This window comes from Macrotis lagotis, chromosome 2 (assembly GCF_037893015.1).
Source record: "Macrotis lagotis isolate mMagLag1 chromosome 2, bilby.v1.9.chrom.fasta, whole genome shotgun sequence".
Classification (NCBI taxonomy): domain Eukaryota; kingdom Metazoa; phylum Chordata; class Mammalia; order Peramelemorphia; family Peramelidae; genus Macrotis; species Macrotis lagotis.
Window position 1 is genome coordinate 217,389,998 of NC_133659.1, and position 25,837 is coordinate 217,415,834.

General features: G+C 32.6%; 1 protein-coding gene across 5 annotated transcripts in view; it reads right to left on the reverse strand.

Moving 5' to 3' along the window:
• Positions 1 to 329: 329 nt before the first annotated feature.
• The window catches only part of HELZ (helicase with zinc finger), a 321,547-nt gene continuing 296,039 nt past the window's right edge, over positions 330 to 25,837 (reverse strand). For all 5 annotated transcript variants that reach the window (XM_074224754.1, XM_074224753.1, XM_074224752.1 and 2 more), the window contains exons 30-31: positions 14,042 to 14,297; positions 330 to 7,798 (exon numbers count right to left, since the gene is read on the reverse strand). In XM_074224754.1, coding sequence (XP_074080855.1) covers positions 7,467 to 7,798; positions 14,042 to 14,297 — 588 coding nt within the window. In that variant the 3' untranslated portion in view covers positions 330 to 7,466. The remainder of the gene's footprint in view (positions 7,799 to 14,041; positions 14,298 to 25,837) is intronic.

The window sequence follows — 25,837 nt, forward strand, 5'->3', positions numbered from 1 at the left end:
ACATAGTAATTCATTCTCACATTCAAAATACCTATGTTACTATTTGAAAGATACTGTCTACTGGTCACTAATATTTTTTTTAAGTTTCCAAATTTTCAACATGTTGAAGGTCAAGACTTTTTGATGTCATTCTCCTCCTAGGCTTTAAGGAAAATCCTAAATCTATGGAAACTTTCAATACAGCATCTTGGCTAAATTTTCTGCTCAGTTTTATAAAAATGATTTTTACCTATGAATACTTGGTTTCTGGGAGAGCCCTAAATCCTGAGTAATCTGAGAGGAAGCAGAAACATGAAATTTGTTCACACATAATACACAGATAATCATGACATTATTAAAAAGGTATTTTATTATAAATACATTTGAAATGTAGCAGGAAAATACATTTTGAGTTATCATTAAACTTTAAAAACAAAACAAAAAGACTGCACCAAGACAATGATTACACTGTAGGTACTGTAAGCCCCATATCTGAAAAGCATTTCATGAGGAATCAAAGTGGCTGAAATTAATCAATCTAAAAATCAAGCTTAAAAAAGTTCTACAGAGTAGCTTTAGGGTCACTCACTATCATGGAACATCAAAATTGCTTTCACTTTTTAATGATAAATTATTTTGTGTTTTGGAGCCTTTCAAATGAAGTACCAATTCACCTCAGGGATAAAATAAAATTATTTAGATGATGTTTTTTACTACAAGTAAAGCATGATTAGATACCTTCAAAACTAGTAAATGTTTTCCTTCTAGGAGACAGGAATTTACCACTTTTGTTTTCATACAATCACTCACAAAGCTATATTGTTCCTTTCCCACACACAGCCCAATATAAATTGATTATGCAAATAGTAATATGGCTAAACAATTCTGGATAAGAATGATATTTTTGCAGGGTATTGGTTTTTTAAGTTTGGTTTTTAAGTTTTTAAGTTTGATAACTTACTGGTGTGGGAATCAGAAAAATGAACACCCTATTATACAATCTACTACCTTTGTAATTTTGACAAGAGGTATTTCAAGCACCCTTATTTGCCTAGGATACCATAAATACTTAGGGATAATAGGTCTCCCCCCAAAAAAAGTCAGATGCTCAACACTAAAGGAAAATACAGTATAACCTCATAATCTGGATTTATTAGAAGCAAGTGAGTTTTGGACCTTACTTGCACATACTCAAATCCATCTAATCTAGAGAAACCATAGCCATACACAGGAAAGAGGTTCTAGGGGTTAGATATATTGAAGAACGCCTTAAGCACAGATGAAATAATTTAACAATCATCCTATTGGCAATGTATCGAAGTTCCTCATGCAAGACATTTTTGTACAGCAAAGCAGTACAGATAAAATGTAAGTCCACATTGGTGGGCCAAGATAAACTAAGCATTAAACATGTATTTCACACTGAAGATTATTAATGGGCTTGAGTGAGAAATTATATTCTTAAAGGACTACAATGATAGGCATTCTACATTGCTCACCATTTCGCTTTCTAAAAGTATTTTACCTTAAAACAATCTTTTTTTTTTAGTGCTTCAGTAACTCTAAAGTCAAACTAAAAACTTGAAGATGCACCTAACACCATCAAAATTTCACTGCAGGGTGAATGTTAGTAAAAAACAACAACAACAAAATCTTAAAACAGGTAAGGCACCTCATTTGATTACATTACAGTTTTTCTCTCATTACACCTTAATTTATTCACGGTGTGTGGATGGCATACTCCCCAAATTTATATTTGTATGAAAACATTATTTAGTAATCAAAGTCAATACTAAACTATCTGCCACATTTTGCCTGTTTTTTAGATGACCCATGTCTAGGATCATCTTTCCAATACTTGTTTATGTGTGTTCAGGGAGTGCAAAGTTTTTTAATATTAGCCTGAGAAAAACATAAAAACTAAACCCTAAAATGTAATTTATCTAATTATCTGTTATTTGGGATAATCCATTTGTACAGTGCCAAGTATAATTAGGCACTTAAAATGCTTTTATTTATTTTTTTTGCTGATGCTTCTCTATTATAGATAAATCAAGATCTCCTTATATTTCAGAACCAGGCAACCATAGTGATACTGCACTTCTCCTTTTCCCTCCCCTGCCCAAGATATTCACAAGTGTGCAATAAACCAGATTCACCCTGAAACTGTAAGAGCTTACAAACTATTGTCTTTCTGAAAGTCAAGTGTTTGAGTGACACCAGGCCAGAAAGTATAATCAGTTTAAAGGTCTCTGTGTCAATGTTCTGTGGGTCAAAGAGCTTTGCCCTGCCATACTCTGAAAATGCAATGTGGAAAAAATGATATTCAACATTCTCCTTATGTTTCACAATTCTCTCTTCAAGAGAGATTAATATATAAAGGTCTAGATTTTACTAAATAGATCTATCCTTTCAATTTTATCATGTGCTCTTTATTCTTGATTTTTTCAGAAACAAGGGCAATGGGATTATTTTGATTTGACTTTTTTAATTTTGATAGGAATGAAGGCAGAATTTATTTTAGAGATCAAATCACCTTGAGGTAAGAATTTAAAATGGTTTGGGTTTTTTTCCTTTCCATTAAGAACTTCTGGGTTAGATTTCATGGCCAGTGAGATGAGGTCTCTTTCAACTCTGAAATTCTGTGATTCCTGTCCAGTCAAATGCATAATGAAGAAACAGAAGGGACAATAGATCATACTTTGTTTAGGAGGTAGACACTTTCAAGGAGTGTTTAAAATATTGAACAAAAAAAAAAATGTCACTTGAAAGAATGAATGAACTCATAGATTGGGACTTATTGACTTTATGCCAGTTTTGGTACCAAAACAAACACTGTTCAGAAAACTGCAAATAAAGATGGCTCTGATGGTCTAAGAACCTTCAGACACCTGGAACTACTCAAATGTGCATAGTTTGAGTTGTCATACTTCTTTCATACATGACAGGGTCAATATCTGTTCACTTTTCTATGTTCAGTGTCATTTATGACAAAGAAAATTTCAGCACCCCAGTATGAATCTGCCTCTAAATTTAAGTTTCAGATTAGTGACAAAATGTTAAAATGCCACAGTGGGTGTAAAAACAAAGAAAATCCATTCTAATTGGCATTTTGATTTAGAAATCAATGTGTCATTTTTTGAATATTTTAAATAAGAGAAAGTAGTAAATTTCACTGAACTGAGTAAGAGCTTCAGAAGTGCATATGAAGCAGGGGTGAAGGCAGAAATGGAAGTTTAGCAGCATGCAGGAGAATCACAGTAAATGTGCTTCTGATCTTGATTAAAGAAGAAAAAGGAAAATTCTACAAAAAGGAACAGTTTTCTCAATTAGTATTCTTCTTCCTTTTTCTTTAATGAAGACATATTTGATGTCACCAAAAGGGAATCTACAGATGATTTTTAAAAATAAAAATTGTGGTTAGTCCATTTTCATAGCTCATGCTTTCTAGAGATGGTTCATAATCTATGTCTTCTAAGATGATGGAAGGTGAAAAATAGAAAAGGACTCTGAAATTTTTCTTTAAGGCGCAGGATGGTTAGTAGCTATGGAAATTTTTTATATTATGTTAAAGGTCAACTTCAAAAAGGACCAAAAGTCCAAAAGAAGAGGAAAAAATAATTTCTAAGGATTAAGAAAAGGAACTATAATACTGAATACCATTTTAAGGCAGCAAATTACAATCTTTGATTCATTAAAATTTTTTACTTTGTCTACTATTTTTTTCTGAGAGTCCCCTTTCTATCAATTCCAATATAAAATAATATTATGTAATGGGTGTCTATCCTTTAAAGTACTATGTAGCAAGTCTAGTTTACTTAACAGTAATAAAAAATATGAGAATTCACCCTGAAATTTTCTGTCCACTCCCTGACAAGGCTCCACTATAGGATACAAAAGAAAATTCATGTATGCCTATAACTTTGCTCCTGAGATACAGAGAAAATATTAAAATAGGAAGTCAACTTGGCTATAATAATTCAATATTAAGGCTGAGATACTAATTAAACTCAAAGCTAGGAAATTCCAATAGCTTTCTCAGCAAATTCTAAGAGCAGGGAAATATTCCCATAAATAGGTCTTTGAGTTTATTACGTTGTAATTGATTGTGTATATAAAGTAGGATTTTTAAAATTATTTTATTAAATTTGTAATTTTTTGAGAAAAGCAGATAATGCTTACATTGAATCTGAACGTGTTCTTGACCAGCTGATGCAAAAGCTGCACAAAGAACTTTTTTACAAAAACAAAAAGAAATAAAGTATCTGTGAGAAATAAAAAGATCAAATAAGTTTAAATAGTTATGAACTATTTTATTAATTAGCTCTCCCCCAAAGAAAGTCTTCCTGTAACAATCTGAAAAAAGGATATGGAAAAAGAAAAGTCTTAAAAGATATTACACACACACACACACACACACACACACACACACACACAGACATATATATGCAAGAGTGATACTTGCAAAATTTCATGTTTAGATTAAGAAAAAAATTCTACAGGAAAATTTTATTTCATAAAACTAATTGTTTGGTTAAAAAAGACATGAGATTTTTAAATTTTCATATAGAAGCAAAATTATAAAGTAAAATGAAAGAAAATTCTTCCTGGTAAGAAATATTAAAAACTTCAGAGTGTTACAATGAGCATAAGAAGTACAAAGACAAATGAACAATTTACCTCATTTGAGAAGAATCTGCCCTGGAAAGACAATGAACTTGGCAGCATTTAGTGTGATTGAAGGGCTATTATCAAAATATTCCTGCCCCAAATTGAAGTCTAAGAGTTGAAAGAGTGAACCTGATAATTATATCCTCCAGATTTTATTTTATTCACAGGTGCTTATACTACTTCTCAAATACAGAATGAACAACATTTAGGGAACACACAGTCCCATACCAACTCCAAAACTGTCTCTTTTTTTTTTTAAGAAGTTACTCTGAGTCCAATACTATGAACTACTGAAGAATGTGGTAGAAATGTGGGTATTAAATGATGATGATAAGGGTTAAAGAGCTGGCTTGTTAAAGGTTAAAATTAACTTTCAGTGCAGAACCAGGACAAAAACTAGATGGAAACAACATCCTTGGCTATGGAAACAAACTGAAAATCAAGTATCTGCTACTGAAAAACATTTGCACTACTGAAATATTTTATGTGCTTAAAATACATACATACATATGTATAATCTCTATACACATACATACATATGTGTATGTATTTAGCTATACATATTGCAAAATTTCTGAAATAGCACTTTGAATGGATTTGTCACCTCAATTTTTACAATAGTTTTTATCACAAGATTTGAATATCAGTATATTTGCATAAGTTGGTGGGATTTGCATGAGGATTTCTCCAGGCAACTAGTTAACTAAGTCACAAATAAACAAAAATTAGCAACTGATTTTTTTTAATGTTCAAGTATGGTAAACAGAATAAAGAGATTACTCCAAGAGCTGAAAAATCTTGAAGTTACAGTGCTATCTTAGTATTGTGGAAATGCATTTGAAATCTAACGCATTGTAGTCTTGCACATTTTATAAGAACATCATCACAGGCTAGAAAATTCACATTCACAAATAACTGCACACCAGGAACATAAAAATTTTACATTTTAAAATTCTTATTATATTTTGGAAATGCTCATCATATTTGACAAGGGCTGTTTTACTTTTGGTTACATTATTGTTCATAAATAAATTATATGGCTATATCTGCTCAGTTTGGCTCATAAGTGTAAAATATGTTGTACCTCATTGGCCTGGTATCCAAATGTGATTTATACTGATCCTTCAAAACTGTGCAGGCCACTGAGTATGAGTTGGTTACCCATTATTTACAAGGTGAAACTACACTCACTGTTCATTTTTCCTGACTTTCATCCAAGGAACTCTTCAATTCTAAAAATAGGTAGAAATCACACATAGACTTTTAGTTATACTGAAGTTCACTCAAATGAGAGAAATTATTTTGACCCTTGTTTCTTCCCAATTCAATCTCAGAAATGTATTTCTATAACAAAGAATGGGCAATTTAGAAATAGTCCTTCAATAAAAATTTTTGAACAATTTGCCATGTGGGCCAAGTTGACTTGCAAAACTTCCCATTCTCTTCTTCTTAGGCAAAAAAATATTAAAATTTAGGTTTCAATAAATATATGCATCATTTCTAAAGGGTGGACAGTGTACAAGATCAAAATGTCTAAAGGTTATAAGCTCATTTAAAATATTTTATAGGCTGTGAAATACTTTAAGATATCTATTTCAATTTTATCTTTAAAGATAAATCCATGGAGTGTTTATGAGGAACTAATTTACATGAAAACACAAGGGTCATTTTCTGCCATAGTGAAGATTTAGTCATATTTGGATACAACTTTAGCAAGCATTATATCTCTTCTTCAGTGATGTTCCTCAAAATAAAATAGTTAGCAATATTTGATTTCTATGTATAATGTCAAATTTTAATGTAAACATAAAATAATGTACCAAAAGTTTTAACTGGAGAAGAAAAAAAAAACAAAAAAAAATAAAGCGGCACAATTCTTTACACTACTAGGAAGGGGAGGGGGCAAGGGGGAGAAGCAAAATTACAAACATTTATACAAGCATAGTTGGGGTAAAGGCCCAGATATTTTTCTAAACTCACGCAGTTTTTTTTTAAAAAATAATTATTAATTCTACTAAGCACCAATGCCTAAAAATTATTTTCAGCTTCATGATTCATTTTTAAAAATCTATCAAATTAACATTTAAAACAAGCCTGAAATAGTAGCTTGTCCAAAAATAAGAGGGCATTAAGTATACCAATGCTTTGTTGCATATTTAAGAAAACAGTGGTATACTCAATATGTCTGCAAAGAATACCTTTAACTCTATCCTACAGTGGATGGAGATTACAATACCACATCATACAGAATCTAAAACTATAAAAGTCTTAGAATGCAGCATCTTTTCACAAAAAAACTGATAAAACTGAAAGTATTTAGAAGATGCTGCCCCTTTATTTAAAAAAAAATTAAAATGAATTTAAGCAAAAATAACATACATTTGTACATCAACTGGCCATTTCTGGTACAGAAACCCAGTATTGTATACTAATGTTAATGAATAAATGTAAATACTACTTACAATTTTTTTTCTTTTTAAATACAATTTAGACAATTTTTTTTCTTTTTTTTATGAGTTGCACAATTAACCTTTTAGCTGCTAGCTTAATGCAACATTATATATAACATTACACAAATTTAAAAATATTTGTTGTTCTACATAAAAGCTGTCAAAATTCTGACCCACATTGAAAATGCAAAATAATGGGATAAAGGTAAAAAAATTAGTTTTAAGTCTAGCAGCAAAAGCAATAAGTAAGGATTATATTTACTAATATAAACAAAGGAATAGTTGCAACTATATGTGAAGCCCAACTATATTAATCCTATTGACACAAACAGAAAAGGAAACAGATTTTTTCTTTTAAAAAACTGATTATTTAAAATAGGAATAAAAGCCATTGCTACCTGATGAACTACCTAAGCTAAGTTCCTGAAACAGAGACAAAGGGTCACTCTTCTTTTTTGTCTGTTCAGGTGGAGGTTTGGGCTTTGGAGGTGCCCGCAGAGCACTTGCGTAGGACATAGTAGGTTTGTTCCCCCCAGAACTTGGCTGGCTGTTGCTATTTGATTCCACAATCTGCTTGTTGGGCATGAGGGGTGGGAACTGGCCTAGATGCTGCAACATGCTGTAATTGAAGGAATTGGACAACTGAAGATTTTCAGATTTCAGGTGATCCTCAGAAGATTTCAAGGGCTTTGATGGAGCTAAAACCAAAGAAAAAACAAGGCTGATTTAATGGAAGTACTTAAATTAGAGACCATCTGATTATCTCAAATTCGTGATAGTTAATTTTCATATATTCTTGGACTTTTGAAACAATGACAGACTTTTATTATGGAATGCAGAGAAACTGATAAAGGTGGAAAAAATATAAATAGCATCAAAGGGGTTATGTAAAAAACAGGCACACTAATACACTTATGGAATTATGCTGAGAAAGTGACTAAAACATCTATATCCTTAGACTCAGAGATCAGAACTAGTGTTAGAAAGCATACCCTAAAGAGAGCAAAGCAAAAATAAACATCAAAATATGAATAGCAGCACTTTTTCTAGTAGCAAAGAACTGGAAAAAACTAAATGCCCATTGACTGATGACAATACCTGAATGTAATTCATGTAATATTGAATTACATGCAATATTAAATTATTATAGTAATGTAATTCAGTAATATTCCTGAGCCAAAGAAAACAATGAATATAGGGAATTCAGAAAAACAGACATATAAACTGATGTAAAACAAGGAAAACAATATGTATCCCCTGGATTATATGATCTTACATTATCATTCTCCAAGATAAAACCTACTCTACAACTCACATCTCCTCATCAGCATCCTGCTCTTGAAATCCCTCCCTCCCTCTGATCAAAGTAGGGGGAGATTAGTCATTAGAGAATTTCTCCCAGATCCTCTATCCTAGATATTAACCTCATCGTTCCTAGTCAACTGCCTCTTGGAGCTCATGTTCTTCAGGAAACTCTTTATTCTGCAAGATGAGATCAATTCACAACTCCTCACACATCACTTCCTACCCCTTTGCACCCCAGTATCCCTCCCCCATTAGCTTTTTTATGTTGTCTTCCCCTATTGGATCTTTCTTTCTACCTCCAGTGTTTAGTACAGTGAGTGCTTGGCACAAAGGACTTAATAACTGTTTATTGCCTATACATTACTACAACAATGTAAATGGGAAAGAACAAAATAAAAGCAAATATTGTAGAATCATAATGACCAAATTTGGTCTTGGAGTAAAGATAGAAAACAAATTTCCCTTACTTCCTTTACAGAGGCAGAGATGATGAGTGTGGAATATTGCATGTAAATTCAGTCATGGAAAATGTGCTAGTTGGTTTTGCTAAATTGCATGTTTTTTCTATTAAAATCTTTGTCACAATAAACAGTTTGCTGGATGGACAATTTCACCTTTAATGGTGGAAAGGGTCTATCTGGAAATAAATTATTCCTAGAGTCTGGCATATGATAAGAGCATAATAAGTATATAACGAATTCAAAATTCCTACCATTTGCTGAGCTTTCATAGTCTGGCTAGCTAGTCAATCTTCTTTTCCAACATAATGCATGTCCTCTAATTCTAATAAAGTCACATTCCTGTCAAGAATTCCTTGATTCATTTGCTCAGGTTTCATGTTGCTATCATGAAGCTCCCTCCTCTATCCAAATTCTTTAAGCTCCATCTTCTCCATAATGCAATAGAGGCAGTATAACTTAATGGAGAGGCCACTAATTCTCAGTACTTTCCCAGATCCCTTCCCAGATACTCACCAATTATGTGACCCTGGGCAAATCACTGCAACCAATGTGATTTTACCAGTGGAAATTACATTTTTAAAAAAAGGCATTACCATCTGTTTTGCTGCTGTACTCTAAAGACCTTGCAGCTAAAACCTTCCATCTCTTTGTCATTCCTCATTAGAATGTGAGCTCCTGAGGACAGGGGCTGTCTGAGTTTTCTATTTTCACTCCCACCACTTAGTACAGTGTTTTGAACATAGTAAACACTTAATAAGAGCTTCATTTGTTCATTCCTTTTCCTCTTCAACTTTGGGCCAACTCTGTCCATCTGTACTGTCTGTCCTAGACATACCTTTCGTTGACCTGGACTCTTCACCAGATCTCCTCTATAACAGAGGCAAATACCATGGGTGAGCATACACCTTCCTGTTTTTATATCACACTTGATATTAACATTGTACATGAGTATTTCTGTTGTTATATCTTCCAAGTAATCTTGAATCATTTTAATATATGGATGAGTAAAATTTTGCTGTAAAAGACCCTGTAGGGAGGAGTTTTGCTCTATCAAAACAAGTATCTTTTCATAATTAACCAAATAATTACAATGAAATTTATATTCTCTTTTATTGTAAAATGGTAGAGATGCAGCCCTATACTGAAAACTTGAATGTTTATCAACTATACATTCATTAAGGATGCCTTTGATTCAAGTATAAATAACTCTCGCAATTATTTTGCATAGATGAGAGAGTTAGATTAAAATTTTGCATTGTTATGTCCTATGTCACTTTTTTCAGAATAAATAAGGTCTGAGATTTTTTCCACACTTTTAGTAATTTTGCCTGCTCCCAATACCTTGTATATTGCTGTCACAAAGTTATCACTTTCAGCATGGATCTCTTCTACATCCAATCCAATGCTCTCTTAGACCATTTCTACCTCCTTTTTTTAAGTACACTTGGGATTGTGACTAATATTATAGCCCAAGTATGGCAGACGCTCAACCATTATTCATTAAAAAAAAAAAAGTTAAGATGGATTTTCTAAATCTTTACCATTTCTCTTCTGTTTGTAGCACTCCTCTTTCCATTTTCATAATTCAATGCTCAATGGATGGATTTATTTAGTTCCTTATCTTGGTCAAAATTCTTTAAAATAGTTTTACCAGCTGATGCTTCTATTTTTTTTTTTGCAAGGCATTGCTGTTAAGTAGCTTGCCCAAGGCCACACAGCTAGGTAATTATTAAGCATCTGAGGCCAGATTTGAACTCAGGTAACTCCTGACTCCAGGGCTGGTGCTCTATCCACTGTACCACATAGCCACTCCTGATGCTTCTATTATTTTGAGATAATACTGCTTTTATTGACTCCATTCTTTTTTTTTTTTTTTAAAGAAAATGCTCATATAAGATTTCTGGATAATCTTTAAGTCTTTTGGCCTCTTGTCATTCCTTTTTCCTAACTCATGCTTTCCTACATATGAAGGGAGATATCCCTTCATACTCACCTTTCCCCTGAAATCACTGAATACCAGAGCAGAAGTTCATTTTATTTGAAGGATTTTCTTCTCAAGTTCATTGTAGAATTTGTTTCATTTTCAATAACTGATATTAGTGCATAAACTGCAATTATTTAAAAAGGTGTCTTTCCCCCCCAAAAAAATTTGTCAATAGCATTGCAATATATGCTGAACAAATATGCCATGAAATGCCATATTTTGTTGCCACTGAATATATGTAACATAAAACTCAATCAATTCTTTTTAAAAATTTTGTTTCATTATTTTTTCTGGTTTTGTTTATATAAAAAAGTCAAAATTGATATAATTTAGTTCCTCCATCAATATAAAAGTTTCTTGATGACCTAAAAGTGTTTGGCTCTTAGACTCCTAAGACTCTTAAACTACTCTCTCTAACACTTACTTCACCATTCTGCTACATCACTGCTGAAGAAGAGGACCACACAGGGAGTAAGGTTATTTTTTTAATGTTCTTATTTTCATAGGTGGCTATAACAATTACCAAAAAATCATCACCAGGTGGCCAGCCTCCTGGCAATGAGCATTTAATAAATTTTAAAATTTTATAAAATTAAATAACTTTAAATTTTTCCCTTTGATATTGATTCCCTTACCTATATTTTTTTCTCCAAAATCTGACTATGGTTATGCCAAATTTTTTTATAAAAAAAAGTCATCCTCTTTCAGAGGATTAATTTATCAAAATCAAATATAAGAATCTAATGAATAAATGCATTTAAAAATACAGCTGTTCAAAAATTTGCAATCTTTATTTCTTTGATAAATATCATTTGATAGTTATCATTTGATAAATATTATTTGATCATGTCTACCTCTGTCACAGATTCAAAGGGGTCTAAGATATATCTCTAACTTCAATACTATATTTCAGGAAAAATGAATTACCTCAAAACTTCATTAGTTATTTGCAGTTCTAAGGGCAAGAAATTATTATTTGCAATACTTTAAACCTGTACCCCTCCAATGTATCTAAACATCCTTGACCAATGGTCAAGGGGGAGTATCTGAGAACAGTTCTGTGGGATTTCTTATAGATTCATAAGATATCCCTGGCATTCAGGAGTTTTCTTTGTGAAACTTTCAGTGATTTTATTGACCATGAAACACTATTTAAATTTGATTTGTGATTAAATTTTTTTCCCAGTTTAAAAAAAACAACCTGTGCTAATTGTAAACTAGGGGTCTGCTTAGCAAACTAATAATGTAAACAAAAATGTCTACTTAAGGCAGTTCATTATTTCTTCTAGTTAAATTACCTTTAAATACCTTTGATGGATCTTAAACTAAGCAGAAACAAATACTACTTAAGCTGACCAATTCAGTGTGCTAGTTACCAAACATTCTCATCTATTAAATAAAGTAGAATTGCACATCAATTCATTTTGGGGAACCATAGTTTCTTCACCACGAAATGGGGGTGGGTGTTAAACTTAACTTGAATTACCATATTATACTTAAAAACAATAAGATGTCATTCCTTTAAAACATTCTTTTTAGGATAGCTTTACCACCTTGGGTTAATCCCAAACAGGTGAGATTTGACGGTATTGATTCTTTCTTCCCTTAAATCTTTCACCTGAACTTAGAGGTACAAATTATGAGCTATCCCTATAAGAAAAAGAACAGAGGCAGAATTCCTATAGAAAAGTAGAATTCAACTTTAGAACTGGCCCTATACAGATGCTAGGATTAGTGCTCTCCATGTGCTTTCTCAGAAGCTATTTCGTTTACCTATGTAGCAACAATAAATGTCTCCTGTGTCCAGCGTTCTCATAGGCCTTTCTGGAGGCTCAAAAGAAAAAGATATGTGGATGTGAAATAAAACACATATGAAACAATTATATCACTCCATAGCTCCTGCCAGATCAGTTCATCCCTCTTAGACTATAACCTCATCTGTAAAATAAGGGTGGTGGATTAACATAGTTATGGAAGTCTTCTGAGTACTTAATGAAATTGCATTAGTACTTCCAATATTATAAAACTAGCCTGTATTATACATTTTCATAAAGAGTTTTGTAAAAATCCCTTCCCCTCTAAGATGTTATGATTCTATAATTTAAAATAGTCATAGTTCAAATGGCTAAGCATGGAATCTTGAATCTGGGTTTCTTCTGATTTCAAATTGTTTAAGTTTTCCATTTCTCACAACACATGTGCATACACACACACACACACACACACACACAGACATTCATACACACCACACACACACAGCATCTTTTAGATGTAAATGGTTCTGTTCATCTTTAAAATCTTAAATTTAGACTTTACAAGGCAAAACTCTAAGTGTCTGAGACCGGATTTGAACTCAGGTCCTCCTGACTCCAGGGTCAGTGCTCTATCCACTGCACCACCTAGCTGCCCCATGACTACCCTCTGACAATGAAAATAAGAATTTTATTAGCTAGGACAATAAAATGAAATGAAAGAAGTCTGTGCTTTTTCTTTTTTAACTTATTAGAATCTCAGATGTTATTAGAATCTTGTCACCTTGCTGTTACTATTGTTATTCAGGTGTTTCCAATTCTTTGTGACCCCCTTTTGGGGTTTTCTTGGCAAATTGGGGTGTTTTGCCATTTCCTTCTCCAACTCATTTTACAAATAAGGAACTGAGGCAAACAGGTTTAAGTGGATTATCCAAGGTCACACAAAACTATTCAATATCTTAGGTCAAATCTGAACATAGGAAGGGCTTGGCACTTTATCTGTTGACTTTCTGTTATAAAGCTACTCAATAATAACAGAATCTGCTATTTTCTCATTAACTGTTTTTAATCATTTATTTTTACTTGTATTATGTTTTATTGATTTCTCTAGGGCAGGTAATTCTCCCTTCAAAATACTTGCCTGGGACTCAGTCATTTGATCCATTCAGCAAAAGGACAAAACCCAATTGGTTTCATCTTCCAAGAAAGACTGGCATGTTTTTTTTCTTTTTCTCATGCATACAAACTATAATAAGTCTGACCTTTAAGCAGATATTCTGCTTAAAGTATAACTAACCAGACTAGATACTGTCCAAAAACAATGACTTAAAGATCTGGGAGAAGAGACAGAGATAAAAAAAAAAAGAGGGAGAGAGAGAGAAGACTAGAGAAGCCAAGGAAATATGGAGATCTAAGGGAAACTGAAGAGTTCTGTCTTACCTAACAATTCTCTGGGTGGGGCTGTTCTGCTGGCTCCATTACATGGAATGTTCTGTTGTGGAGCAGATGAGGTGGCATTATTTACCCACAACTCCGGTGATGAATAGTTGAAAGAAGATTGGTTATTATGGTCCTGATGCTCTTTACACTGATCAAGACTGTCTTGAGGAGTATTCAACTCTTCAGAACAAGGTGGTATTGAACTAGATGAAATTCTTCTTTGGTACAATGGCCTGCCTGGTCCTCGTGGTTCATACTGCATGAAGAAGGACATTTTATAAATCAATACAATTCATTTCTCTCATTTTTTTCTTTTAAGTTCACTACTTTCATTTCAGCACACAACATTTCTATTCAATATTTCCCAAAAGTCTTAGTGAACATTTGAGACATCCTGAATTAGGAACTAATTCTTTAAGAACATTCTTTTTCATTTATAAAATCAAAACCACCATGGTAAGATGGAAAGAGAACTTAATTATCAAAATAAATGGGGGTTCTATTATAGGGTCTTTAACTTTAACACTTTCTGTGATCTTGCACATTGATTCGTTTTGGGGACATAGCTTATTCACCACAAAATGATGAGGCTAGATTTATGAGGTTCTCTAAGACTTCTTTCAGTTCTGAAAACCTTATGATTCTATGGAAAACCAAAAAGTAAAAGAATAAAGGAATATATCTACTTCTCTATGTCCTGGAGACATTTCAACTTAATATGCCCAATCTATTGTCAAATCTTGTTGATTCTATCTCCACAAAAGCTCACTGATACATACTTTCTATTCAAATGGCCCTCTATCTTAGTCTAGGCTCTTATCTCTTCCCTGGACTATTGCCTTCTGATCATCTCTCATCTGGTCTCCCTGCCTCATATTTCTCCCTCTTCCTCTAATAAAACAAAACTTTAATATATTCCGGGTTGACCATATCAATCCCCTGCTCAGTAGTTTCAATTAAACCCTTTTTCCTCTATAAAAGAACTGAAACTCTTCTGCATTGTACTGAAAACCTTAAATAACCTGGCTTCAATTTACTTATTGAAGCTTATTACACACCATACCCTCTTTGATTTGACCTATGTATTCCTCACACGAGACAATGATGCACTTTTGATGATGATGCACCTTTGCCAGTTCCACTCTTGCAATTCCCAGATATCTTCACAATTCTGCTCAAGTGTTGACTCCTTTATGAGGTTTTAGTTTCCTTATTGTGTTTTTCCCCAATTACCTTGTGTTTACTTCATATATGTATATTTACATGTTGTTTTCCAAAACAGAATATAAATGTCTTGAGAGCACTGTTTCAGTTTTGTGTTTGTATTCCTATCCCCAAGTACAGTCCTGAGTACATAACAGGTGTGTAATAAATGCTTGTTGATGTTTACATGGAATGTGTATACTCATGTATATATATATATATATATATATACACACATATATATATATGTATATATATACACACAAATGTATTCATGTATATGAAACTTTACTTATACACACACACACACACACACACACACACACACACACACATCAAAGTCAATAAAGACATACAGGAGGTATAGAGTACTTCAAAATATTACAAGGCCAGGCAAAAATTCCAAAGCATTCAAAAGATGTTCTTGTAATGATGATTTCTAACAACCTCCTTGATCTAACTCTATAGTTCTGTTATGTATATATCTACCCTACTCAACAAATTCAATGCTACCTTCCCCCTACTTCCACACTTCAATACATGGCTCTCTAATACACTTTAGGATCAAATATAAACTTTTGTGCGTCAAATTTCAGTGTTTTACAAATGGTTGTATTCCCATCTTACCAATCTTCTTACCCCTTTACTCATATCTCCATATACTGCCTAAAATCTAGGGCTAATTGCCTCCTTGCTGTCCCTCCTTTACACCAGACAATCCATTTCCCAATTCTAGGCATTTTCATTAATTGTCAATCATGCCTAGAATACTGTTCCTCCTCGCCTCCTCCTGGGTTTCCAAGTTTCTTCTGAAACCAGTTAAAATCCCAACTACTACAAGAAGCCTTTCTTAGTCCTTCATGCTGATCCCTTCCCCGCCCCCACTCCCTCCCCATCATTATCTCTAATTTATCCTGTTTGTACATATCCTCCATTAAACTGTAACATCCTTGTGAGCAGGGACTGCTTTTTATCTTTCTTTGTATCCCTGGTGCTTAACCCAACGCCTGGCTTAATAAATGCCTGACTTGTTGACAGACTAAGCCAACAAAATTTTCTCCTACTTTAACTTAAACCTATTTCATATCATTTGTTCCTCACAGAAACAGAAAACAGCTAACCAGTTTCTCACTTATAAAAAATTTTTTCATATACTTGAATATTTGTTTCTTTTTTTTTATCTTAGGCTTAATATCCCTGTTCCTCTAAATGACAGAGATTCTATTTGCTATCCCTTTAATTCATTTGTTGCCTTCTCTTAACTATATTCCTTCTCAAATACTTTCATCTCTGAGGGAGATGCATGGACTAGTAAAGAGAGCACTCCAATAAAGAGTTAACTAATGAACATATGCTGGTTGGACAAATTTGAATAAATAACAGAAGCATGTTGGCTTTCCTTCCAATCAATTACAAAAATCCACAAACCACTGAATTACATTCAGTTTGTGGCCCACCAATATACCCATATATATATATGTCAAGATTTACCATTATTTGTTATTCTTTTGTCTCAAAAATATTTGTCTTTGGAGAGAGAGAGGTGAGAGATTAAAGGACCACATTCTGTCAAAGAAGGTTGTTTTGTTTTCATTTAAGTTTTCCTTTGTTACAAAGAAGATTTGGTACAACAAGTGATATATTAGTAAAAAATTCTGGTAAAAAAGGCAGAAATAAAAATTACTAACTTAAGGGAAAATATAATAAAATAGAGCTAAAAGCAAATAAGAGAAGGGGGAAGACATGGAATAAAAAGCTAGTCTCAGTATTAGGAAGATCTGGGTTCAAGTTTCACCTCTGATATAAACTGTTGTGTGATCCTGGATAATTATCCAGACAACTCCAGGCAACTAATAATATAAATGACTTGAGAAGGTATGGATCTATGTTGGTAGAGGAAATTTTCTCATTCAGTTTCCTATGCAGCAAGATGGTACAATAGAAATTCCTGGACCCAGAGTCAATTAAATTCCAAACTCTAGTTATATGATGCTAGGCAATTCCCTTAAATTTGTCTGGCTTAGTTTCCTCATCTGTAAAATGGGAATAATAAGAGCATTTACTTCAGAGTTTTGAGACAAAATGAGATTTTTGTAAAGTTCTTACAAATTGGGACGGCTAGGTGGCGCAGTGGATAAAGCACCGGCCCTGGAGTCAGGAGTACCTGGGTTCAAATCTGGTCTCAGACACTTAATAATTACCTAGCTGTGTGCCCTCGGGCAAGCCACTTAACCCCATTGCCTAGCAAAAACCTAAAAAAAAAAAAAAACAAAAAACAAAAAAAAACTTACAAATTTCTAAAATGTGTTATATAAATGCTAACTACTACTACTACACTACCACAGGCCTGATTCAAAAATGGCAAATAAATAAACCACCTTGAACTACTACTCTCTGATTTTATCTTGCTTTATACCACACACTTTTCCCCAAAGTCTCCAGTCTTCTTGAGAATTAGACTTAGTTAATTTGGTATAATTTTAAATTAGCATATTCTTATTCGCTTTATCCAAATCATCAATAAAAATTTTGAAATCACCTGACACAACTCAGAGATGATCATGAAATGATTAAGTCTTAGAAAATTTATAATATACAACATAGATACATATATATAACATATTAAATATATCCACATGAATAAAGATATATACACATATACATGTTTTTAGCAACAGTGTTTCAAAATGAAGCACTAAAACCAAAAATTTAAATAGTGTTCCTTTTTTATCATTGATATTTTAAAAATTTCCACTAGGTGCTAAACTATCATTACCCATTAGGAATTCATATAATAAAATCTATCTATGGATACCAGAAAACAAATACTTACCATTTTCTTACTGAGGGAAGATTACAAAAATAAAAAATTCAAATAAATAATCAATATAAAATACTCCAGGCATCTAGTATTGTCAATAAAAATACCAACTTTTTGTAGCTGTTAGTTAAATGTACCCACTTCTCAAACTTTCTAAAGGCAGAAAATGAAAAAGTAAGTGAAGATTAGCATAAGTGGTAAAAAAAATGTTAATCAACTATGGCAAAAAAAATCCAAAACATCTTCTAAATCAAAAGACAATATATTCAGAGAACTCGGAGATATTTAATAGGTCCCATAGAAGTTGGGTTCTAATAATGAAATAAGTGCTTCAATGAAGTATGAATTTCATTTTCCAAAAAAATCCTTTTATTTGCTTTAATCAATGTGTTTCAAGTTTTGTCATTTTTATATGAGGTGCATAAAACTGGCTAACATGATGTTTTAAAGCAGGTGTGCTTTACCATTTAATGTGTCATGAACTTCTTTAGAAGCCTAGTCAATTCAAATCAAATCAAGAAGCATTTATTAATCTCTTATTATGCACCAAGCACTGTGTTAAACACTAGAAATACAAAGAACATCTCATGTAGCCCATGGACCCTTTCTCAGAGCAATGTTTTTCAACGCAAAATATTTTTTAAATGAATTCATCTCAGGCAAAACTCTCTGCTTTAAAGTTTCAGTAACTAAATAGATGTGACAATGAAGGTAAGGGAAAAAGTCAGAATAGAGCTTAGATGACCTAAGAGGCATGAAAAAATGCATATTTGGGGGGAAATAACCCTTGAGAGTAATTTCAGTGGAGGGACTGTATCCTGAAGTCTAGTAAGCATATTTTTATCACCTCTCCAATGATGGAGACCTCCCATGCTCAAGAAGTTGCAGTATCCCTAAGACAAAATATGAACTCCTCTGTTTAGTAAAGTCCATTACAAGGTGACTCCAGCTTGCTTCTCCAGTCCTTTTCACTCACTATTCTCCCTCATTCATTGTACCTTTCAGTCAAACAGGTCTACCTGTTGTTTTTCCCTTCCATGACATTTTATTTCCCTTTGCCTTTCTTTTAAGCATACATGGAATGTGATCTCTAGTGAATTTCACCTCTTAGTATCACTGATGTCCTTCAAGGACTAACTTAAGAGATGCCTCCAATATGAGATTTTCTCATTGACAGTTATTTCCTATCTACGTTGTTTATATCTTATATTTACCTACTTAAATACAGGCAGCTTTCCCCAAGTGGAAATATAAGCTCATTAAGGAAAGGATCTATTTCTGTGTTTTTAATATCCCTACATCCCTATTAAACAGACATTTAATAAATGCTTGCTGAAGTAATAAGTTACATTTATTTAGCTTCTTTCTCATGACTAGCTTAATATCTCATTTTCATTTTTTAAAAATTCATAGAATTACAGACTCATAGAGAGCTGGAATCCTCAGAGCATACAGATGAAGCATATCCAGATTAAATACTGTATCCTTTCTTCATTACTTCAAGTATCTGGGTCATATTTCTTTCTCTGCTTGCTGACTGGGACATCTCAGTTATTAGTCAGTTACATGTATTTCATTATCTACAGAAATTAAGGTGCTCCAGAGCTACTTCCTAAGTATCATTTTCAGGATTACCCAATCAAAAGAGAGAGCTACGAATCAAAGGAAAGAGGTACAAATTTAATGCTTCTAAACTCTTTTTCTCAAGGGAGACCAGAAAACATATTAACTTACTTTTATTATGAACTGTTTTGAAAAGTGAAAGAGTAATTTGTTTTTAAGAGAATATTCTATGTACAAGATTCACAGTTCCTTCAATTTCAAACTGTAGATTTTAAACATTTTATAGAGTTGTAAATTGTTACAACTCTGTCATTAATTAAGATGTATCAAATATGCTTATCAATGAATAAAAATAATTCACAAATATTACAGTAATTATTATGTAAATCTTTAAAGATACAAGGAAGAAACCTTTGGTAATTTTAAACATTAAGGTTTTATAGCTGAAATTTAATAGTGATGAGTCATAGGCTGTAGATGGCTAGAGTTAAATGAACCCAATCTTTCACCATAATAATTAAAAATTCTCAATATTAACTACACTGACAATGTATTACAGATTAAATTGTAGCCTCTAATGGCAGCAGCTATGGGTTTTCTTAACAGAATCTAAAAAGTAACCAAAAAAATTATACAGCAGTATTGATTTAAAAGATTAATAAAATGCTTACATCAAAACTTTCCACCTTTCCAAAACTGTAGCTAATTTCCATAGTTTTTGTTCAAGACAACAAATTCATGAAACAAACAACTAATTGATGGAAATATTGTTTTTTAAATTTAAACAGGCCTATAAAAGGATGAATTGGTTTATCTACATGCACAGGTGCTTAAAATTTATAAAGAATACTGTTTTCAAGACACCTGATGAAAACCACATTCAAATAAAAGGCAACAGAGCACAAGTAATAGCTATTATTATTATTATTTTATTATCATCATTTAATATACACATTCTATCAGAGGGGGAAATAGGTCCATTGCTATGACCTTTTGTGCTACTGCAAACCTCTCTGATCTTCTTCTCCTTGAAATATAAAATAATTCTGTTCCTAAATACAGACTCTCTCTAAAAAGCATCTCTTAAAAAGAAAAAAATAATCAGTTTTGATAGTTCAAAAGAGTAGTTCACAGAGGTTCTATCCACAGTTATTTGAAAGTTACCTTGAAGAAATCATAATTAAGTTCACCAAAAGAAAACTGGTCTTTAGCAATTTGATGGGAGGAATTTAAAATTTAATTTTTAAAATATTTCAAATAATAAACCATTGGTTATATTTATAGTATATTGTATTTCATTTTCTTCTATTCAAATCTCTGACAATCTAGAAACCAAGATCTTGAATAATCTAGAAAAATGAAACTTTTTGTCAAGATTGGTTTTCTCATCAGGAAAAATAATTTGGAAATGAATAATTAATTTACATTAAAAATATATTTACATACAGAACAAAGGATACAATCCATCAATATAATGTACATATTTATGCTGGGTTCTTGTTCTGGATCTACCACTAATGGTGTGTGATTGTGGGATGCACTTTTCTCACCTATAGGATACCCTTTTTGAATCAAGAAGTTCAATCTTTTGCTTTGCACAAATGAGGTGTCTCTGGGGAGAGTGAGCTCAAACATAAAGAATACATGCAGGAAAAAAGGTAATTCACAGCTTCTGTTTAGATGGAAGCCCTTTCTCCCTTTATGTTATCTTCACAAAATTTTCTTCAAGTACACTGCATTCTACTGGGCTCCAAGAGTCAGTGTCTTAGTAGAGACCAAAACTACAGTGTTACCTGAAGAGGTCACACTCATTGAACTTGATTTTCCAGACTGTGCCCAATTTGTCCTTGATTTTTCCAGGCTGCATCCAGTTTGTCCTTTCTCAACTTCTGGCCAGATGAAGTTTATTACTGTTTATTGTCAGGAATAAACCTGGTCATATATGATTTATAGGACATAGTTACAGTGAAGGGTTTATATGATATAGTCACACTCTAGGATCACTCCCTACCATTTCTTTACCTGCTGTCTTTTGGTATAGGTATAAGGTAGCTGTCTCTTCCAGGTGCTCCTGATGTTTAGCTATCTTTTTCTTTTTTTTCTTTCTTTCTTTTTTTCCCTTTGGTTTTTATGAGGCAAAACTTGCCCAAGGTCACACAGCTAGGTAATTATTAAGTGTCTGAGGACACATTTGAACTCAGGTCTTCCTGACTCCAGGGCCGGTGCTCTATCCACTGTGCCACTAGCTACCCCAAATTTAGCTATCTTGATTTAAGAATATTTTCTATGATATGTTTAGGCCCCAAGGTATGTATAATTCTTTCATTCAATCCTAATATATTTCCCTTGATAAAGATATATCAGAGTATAGAGCAGTCTATGTAGATAGACCACTAGACCACATAGACCACACTCATAGACCACCACAAGTTACAGTAATTGAGGTTAAAAGGATTATGGCATAGGATACCCTTCTAATAAAATTCAATAGTAATTCATTTCAGAATATCTAATATTCTAACTATACCAATGAATTGCACATAGACATATTAAATTGTTGTTGTTTTTTCAGACCGTTAACCCCATTCTCTTCAAAAGTCCTATTCTGGGGTAGAGCCAAGATGGCTCTTCAACAAAGATCTAAAAGGATGCACTAAACTAAATTCTGATTGGGAGAATCAAGTAGAAGCAGCACCAAATCATTTTACAATCTCAAGGCAGCTTTAAGATATGAACAGAGAGGTCTACAGACTTTTGGGGAAGAAATCAAAAGTATACGACTGTGGTGGTAGAAAGCGTTCCAGGTCAAGGTCTGAAAGATGACCTCAGATATGGCAAAAGGAAAGATCCCAGGGGAATCCCTGTGTAAGCCCCAGATGCAGGAACAGATTTCATTTCGTAGTTCTGTCACACACCATGAGTTCTGGCTAAGGGATAAAGGGGAAGAGGAGACATTATAAGCAGTGCTTCTCTAGCTGTGTAATAAGCATAGAACAACGCTAACTGTGTGAGCAGCTAGAATGCCAGGGTAATTGTTCTCAACAAGGAGAGTCTCCCAAAGGGCCAGCTGCAGGGGCTGTTAGAATGGCACAGTGGATAGAACATTGGCCTTGGGTTCAGGAGGACTTGAGTTCAAATCCAGTCTCACTTGACACTTGTTACATGACCCTTGGCAAGTCATTTAACTCCACAGCCTTGCCAAAACAAACTAACCAAAGAACTAGTTGCAACAGTTTGCTCAAACTTCCAACTCGAAACAAGCTAACAGATTCAAAACTGCTTAGATACTTGCAGAGTTCAGACTAGGAGGACAACAGTGCCCTCTGATTTCAGAACTTTATGGGCATTTAAAGCTTCCAGGTCCTTAGCAGGAGTTGTCAAAGAAGCAGAAAGACATTAAAAGCAAGAATCTTAGGTCAGATGTTCCTCCCAGAAGTGTGCAGAGGTTATCACTTAAAAACAAAAAAAGTCCAAAGTCAAGAAGTTGAAAGAATTAGTAAATTAAAAAAAAAAAGAACCTGATCATAAGAAATACTAGGGAAACTCAAGACAAAAGAAAATTATTTTAGATTATTTATAAGCAAAGCTTCAAAGAGATGTAGCTCAGACACATTTTCCTAGAAAAAGTTAAAGCAAGAATTAAAAGAGGAACTAAAAAATATTTTAAAAACCAACTAAAAGTAGTAGGGTAAAGAATAGGAAGAGAGAAGAGCTAAGGGAAAAAGGATGAAAAGAAAACAACTGCTTGGAGGGAAAATACAAACCCATTCTAAAGAAAATAACTCACTGAAAATTAAAATTGGCCAAATTAAAGTTAATGATTCCCTAACATGTCAAGAATAAATTAAAAAAAAGTCAAAGGATTTAAAAATTGAAGAAAATATGAAATATCTTAAAGGGGAAACAAATGACATAAAACAGAAAAGTGCTGAACTACATGAAAGTCATGAACAACAAAAACAAAGAACCTAGACATCATATTTTAATAAATCATAAAAAAATACTAGAACTCTAAAACCAGAGGAAAGGGTAGAAATTGAAAGAATCTGTCACCTCCTAAAAGAAACCACAAAATCTTTCAAATAGCTAAAAGAAAGAATTCAAGTCCCTAGGCTTACAGTCAAGAATAAATTTTATCCAGCAAAATTGAAATTATTCCTACAATCTTTGATTAGAGAATTTCCAAATATTCTTGAAGAACAGACAAAAATTGAGTAGAAAATCAAACATGCAAAAATAAGGGTCAAGAGAAGCACAGAATAAACATGAGAGAAAAACAATAACCGAAGTTAAACTGTTAACATGCTATACAGAAAAAAGTTATAGTAGCCCATCAGAACTTTTAATATCATCAGGGGTCACAGAAGGATTCTAATTAAACAGAGTTATCTCAGTGTGCTTCTGCTGTGCTTAGACTTTCTTAAAAGTTAGAATGGGTAGAGAAGAGGAATGCAATGAGATAAGAGAAGAGAGGAAGAATGGGAGAAATTATGGCACACAGATATGGCACATAAAAGAAGTTAACACAACAAAGAGAAAGCAAGTTGTGGGATGGGGAGAGAGTTAATGGTACTTGAACCTCACTTGTATAAAGTGGTTAACAGTGGGAATAATACACATACACAAATGGTTTGGTACAGTATTACATCTTACTCAACAGAAAAATAGGAAGGATAAAGAGGAAAAATAAGAGAGAGGACAGATTAAGGGAAACATTAGTCTGAGACACAACATCTTAAAGGGGGAGGGAACGATAAAAAGAGAAAAATAAGAAAATAGGACAGAGAGAAATATAAATCATAACTGTGAATGGGATGAACTCAATCATATAATGGAAAAGGATAGCAAGATGTATTAGAAAACTCAAAATTCAATATTCAAGCAATACACTTGAAATAGAAAGATACATACAGAGGTAAAATAAAGGACTGGAACAGAATAAAATATATTATTATGCTTGAAATAAAAAAAAGGAAGAGGTAGCAATCATGATCTCAGCAAAAGCAAAAACAAAAATAGACCTAATTAAAGCAAAATACAATTCCCCAATTTATCTCTTTTAATTAGGTGTCACAGACAGTAAATTAAGGTCAATTCTAAGCATAAATGCATCTTATTCTATATATAAATGTAGTCTCTAAATTCTTGAAGGAAAAGTTAAATGAATTTTAAAAAGACAATAAAAATAAAATAGTAAAACTCAAAGTATCCCTCTGAGACAATGATAAATCAATTTTTAAAACAAATAAAAAAGATACTGGACTGAACAGAAATTTTTAGAAAAATAATATATACTAAAACCCAGGAGAGCAATATGAATGGGAAAAGGAAGGTGTAGAGCCATTTCTAAGCTGTATATAATAGCACATTCACAAAATTGACCAAGAATTAAGGGCATTAAAAACCTTACAAACAATGAAAAGCAGAAATAGTAAATGTATCTTTGTATAAACTTTAATGAAATAAAAATTACATTCAAAAAAAGGACCTTTGAGGTAAAGATTAAAAATTAATTGGAAACTAAATAATCTAATCCCAAAAAATGAATAGGTCAAAAATCAAAGTCTAGAAACAAAATAATTTCACTAAAGAAAATGACAACAAATGATACAACACATGTAACATAACAATAAACAGAGAAAATTTTATCTCTAAACTTTTACCAATAAAAGTAAAAAAAAATCAATAAAATTAAAAAAATTAATTTAAAAAATTTTAAAAACTGGAACACCAACAAACTAAAAAAGTCCCCAATAAACATCAAAACAGAAACCCTGAAAATCCAGAGATGAACAAAAATGAAAATAAAGATAACTGAATAAATAAAATTAGAAGTTTTTAAAAAAACATAATTAATCCATTAAGTACATTTTATTAAGAAAAAAGAGGAAAGCAAAATTACCAATGTAATAAAAATGAGAAAATAAAAAATGAAGCAAATTCATAATAAATGAGGAAAAAAATGAAAGCAATTATTAGGTACAGTTCTGCCCAACCATATGCCAATAAAATTGATCATTTAAATGAAATGGGTGAATATTTACAAATATAAATTGCTCAGATTGGCAGAATAGAACATTTAAGTCACCTTTTTCTTAAAATGAAATTAAGCAAAACATAAATGAACTCTCAAAAGAAAATGAAAACAAGGATCAGACATATTTACAAATGAATTCTACTAAACATTCAAAGAAAAATTACTCCTAATA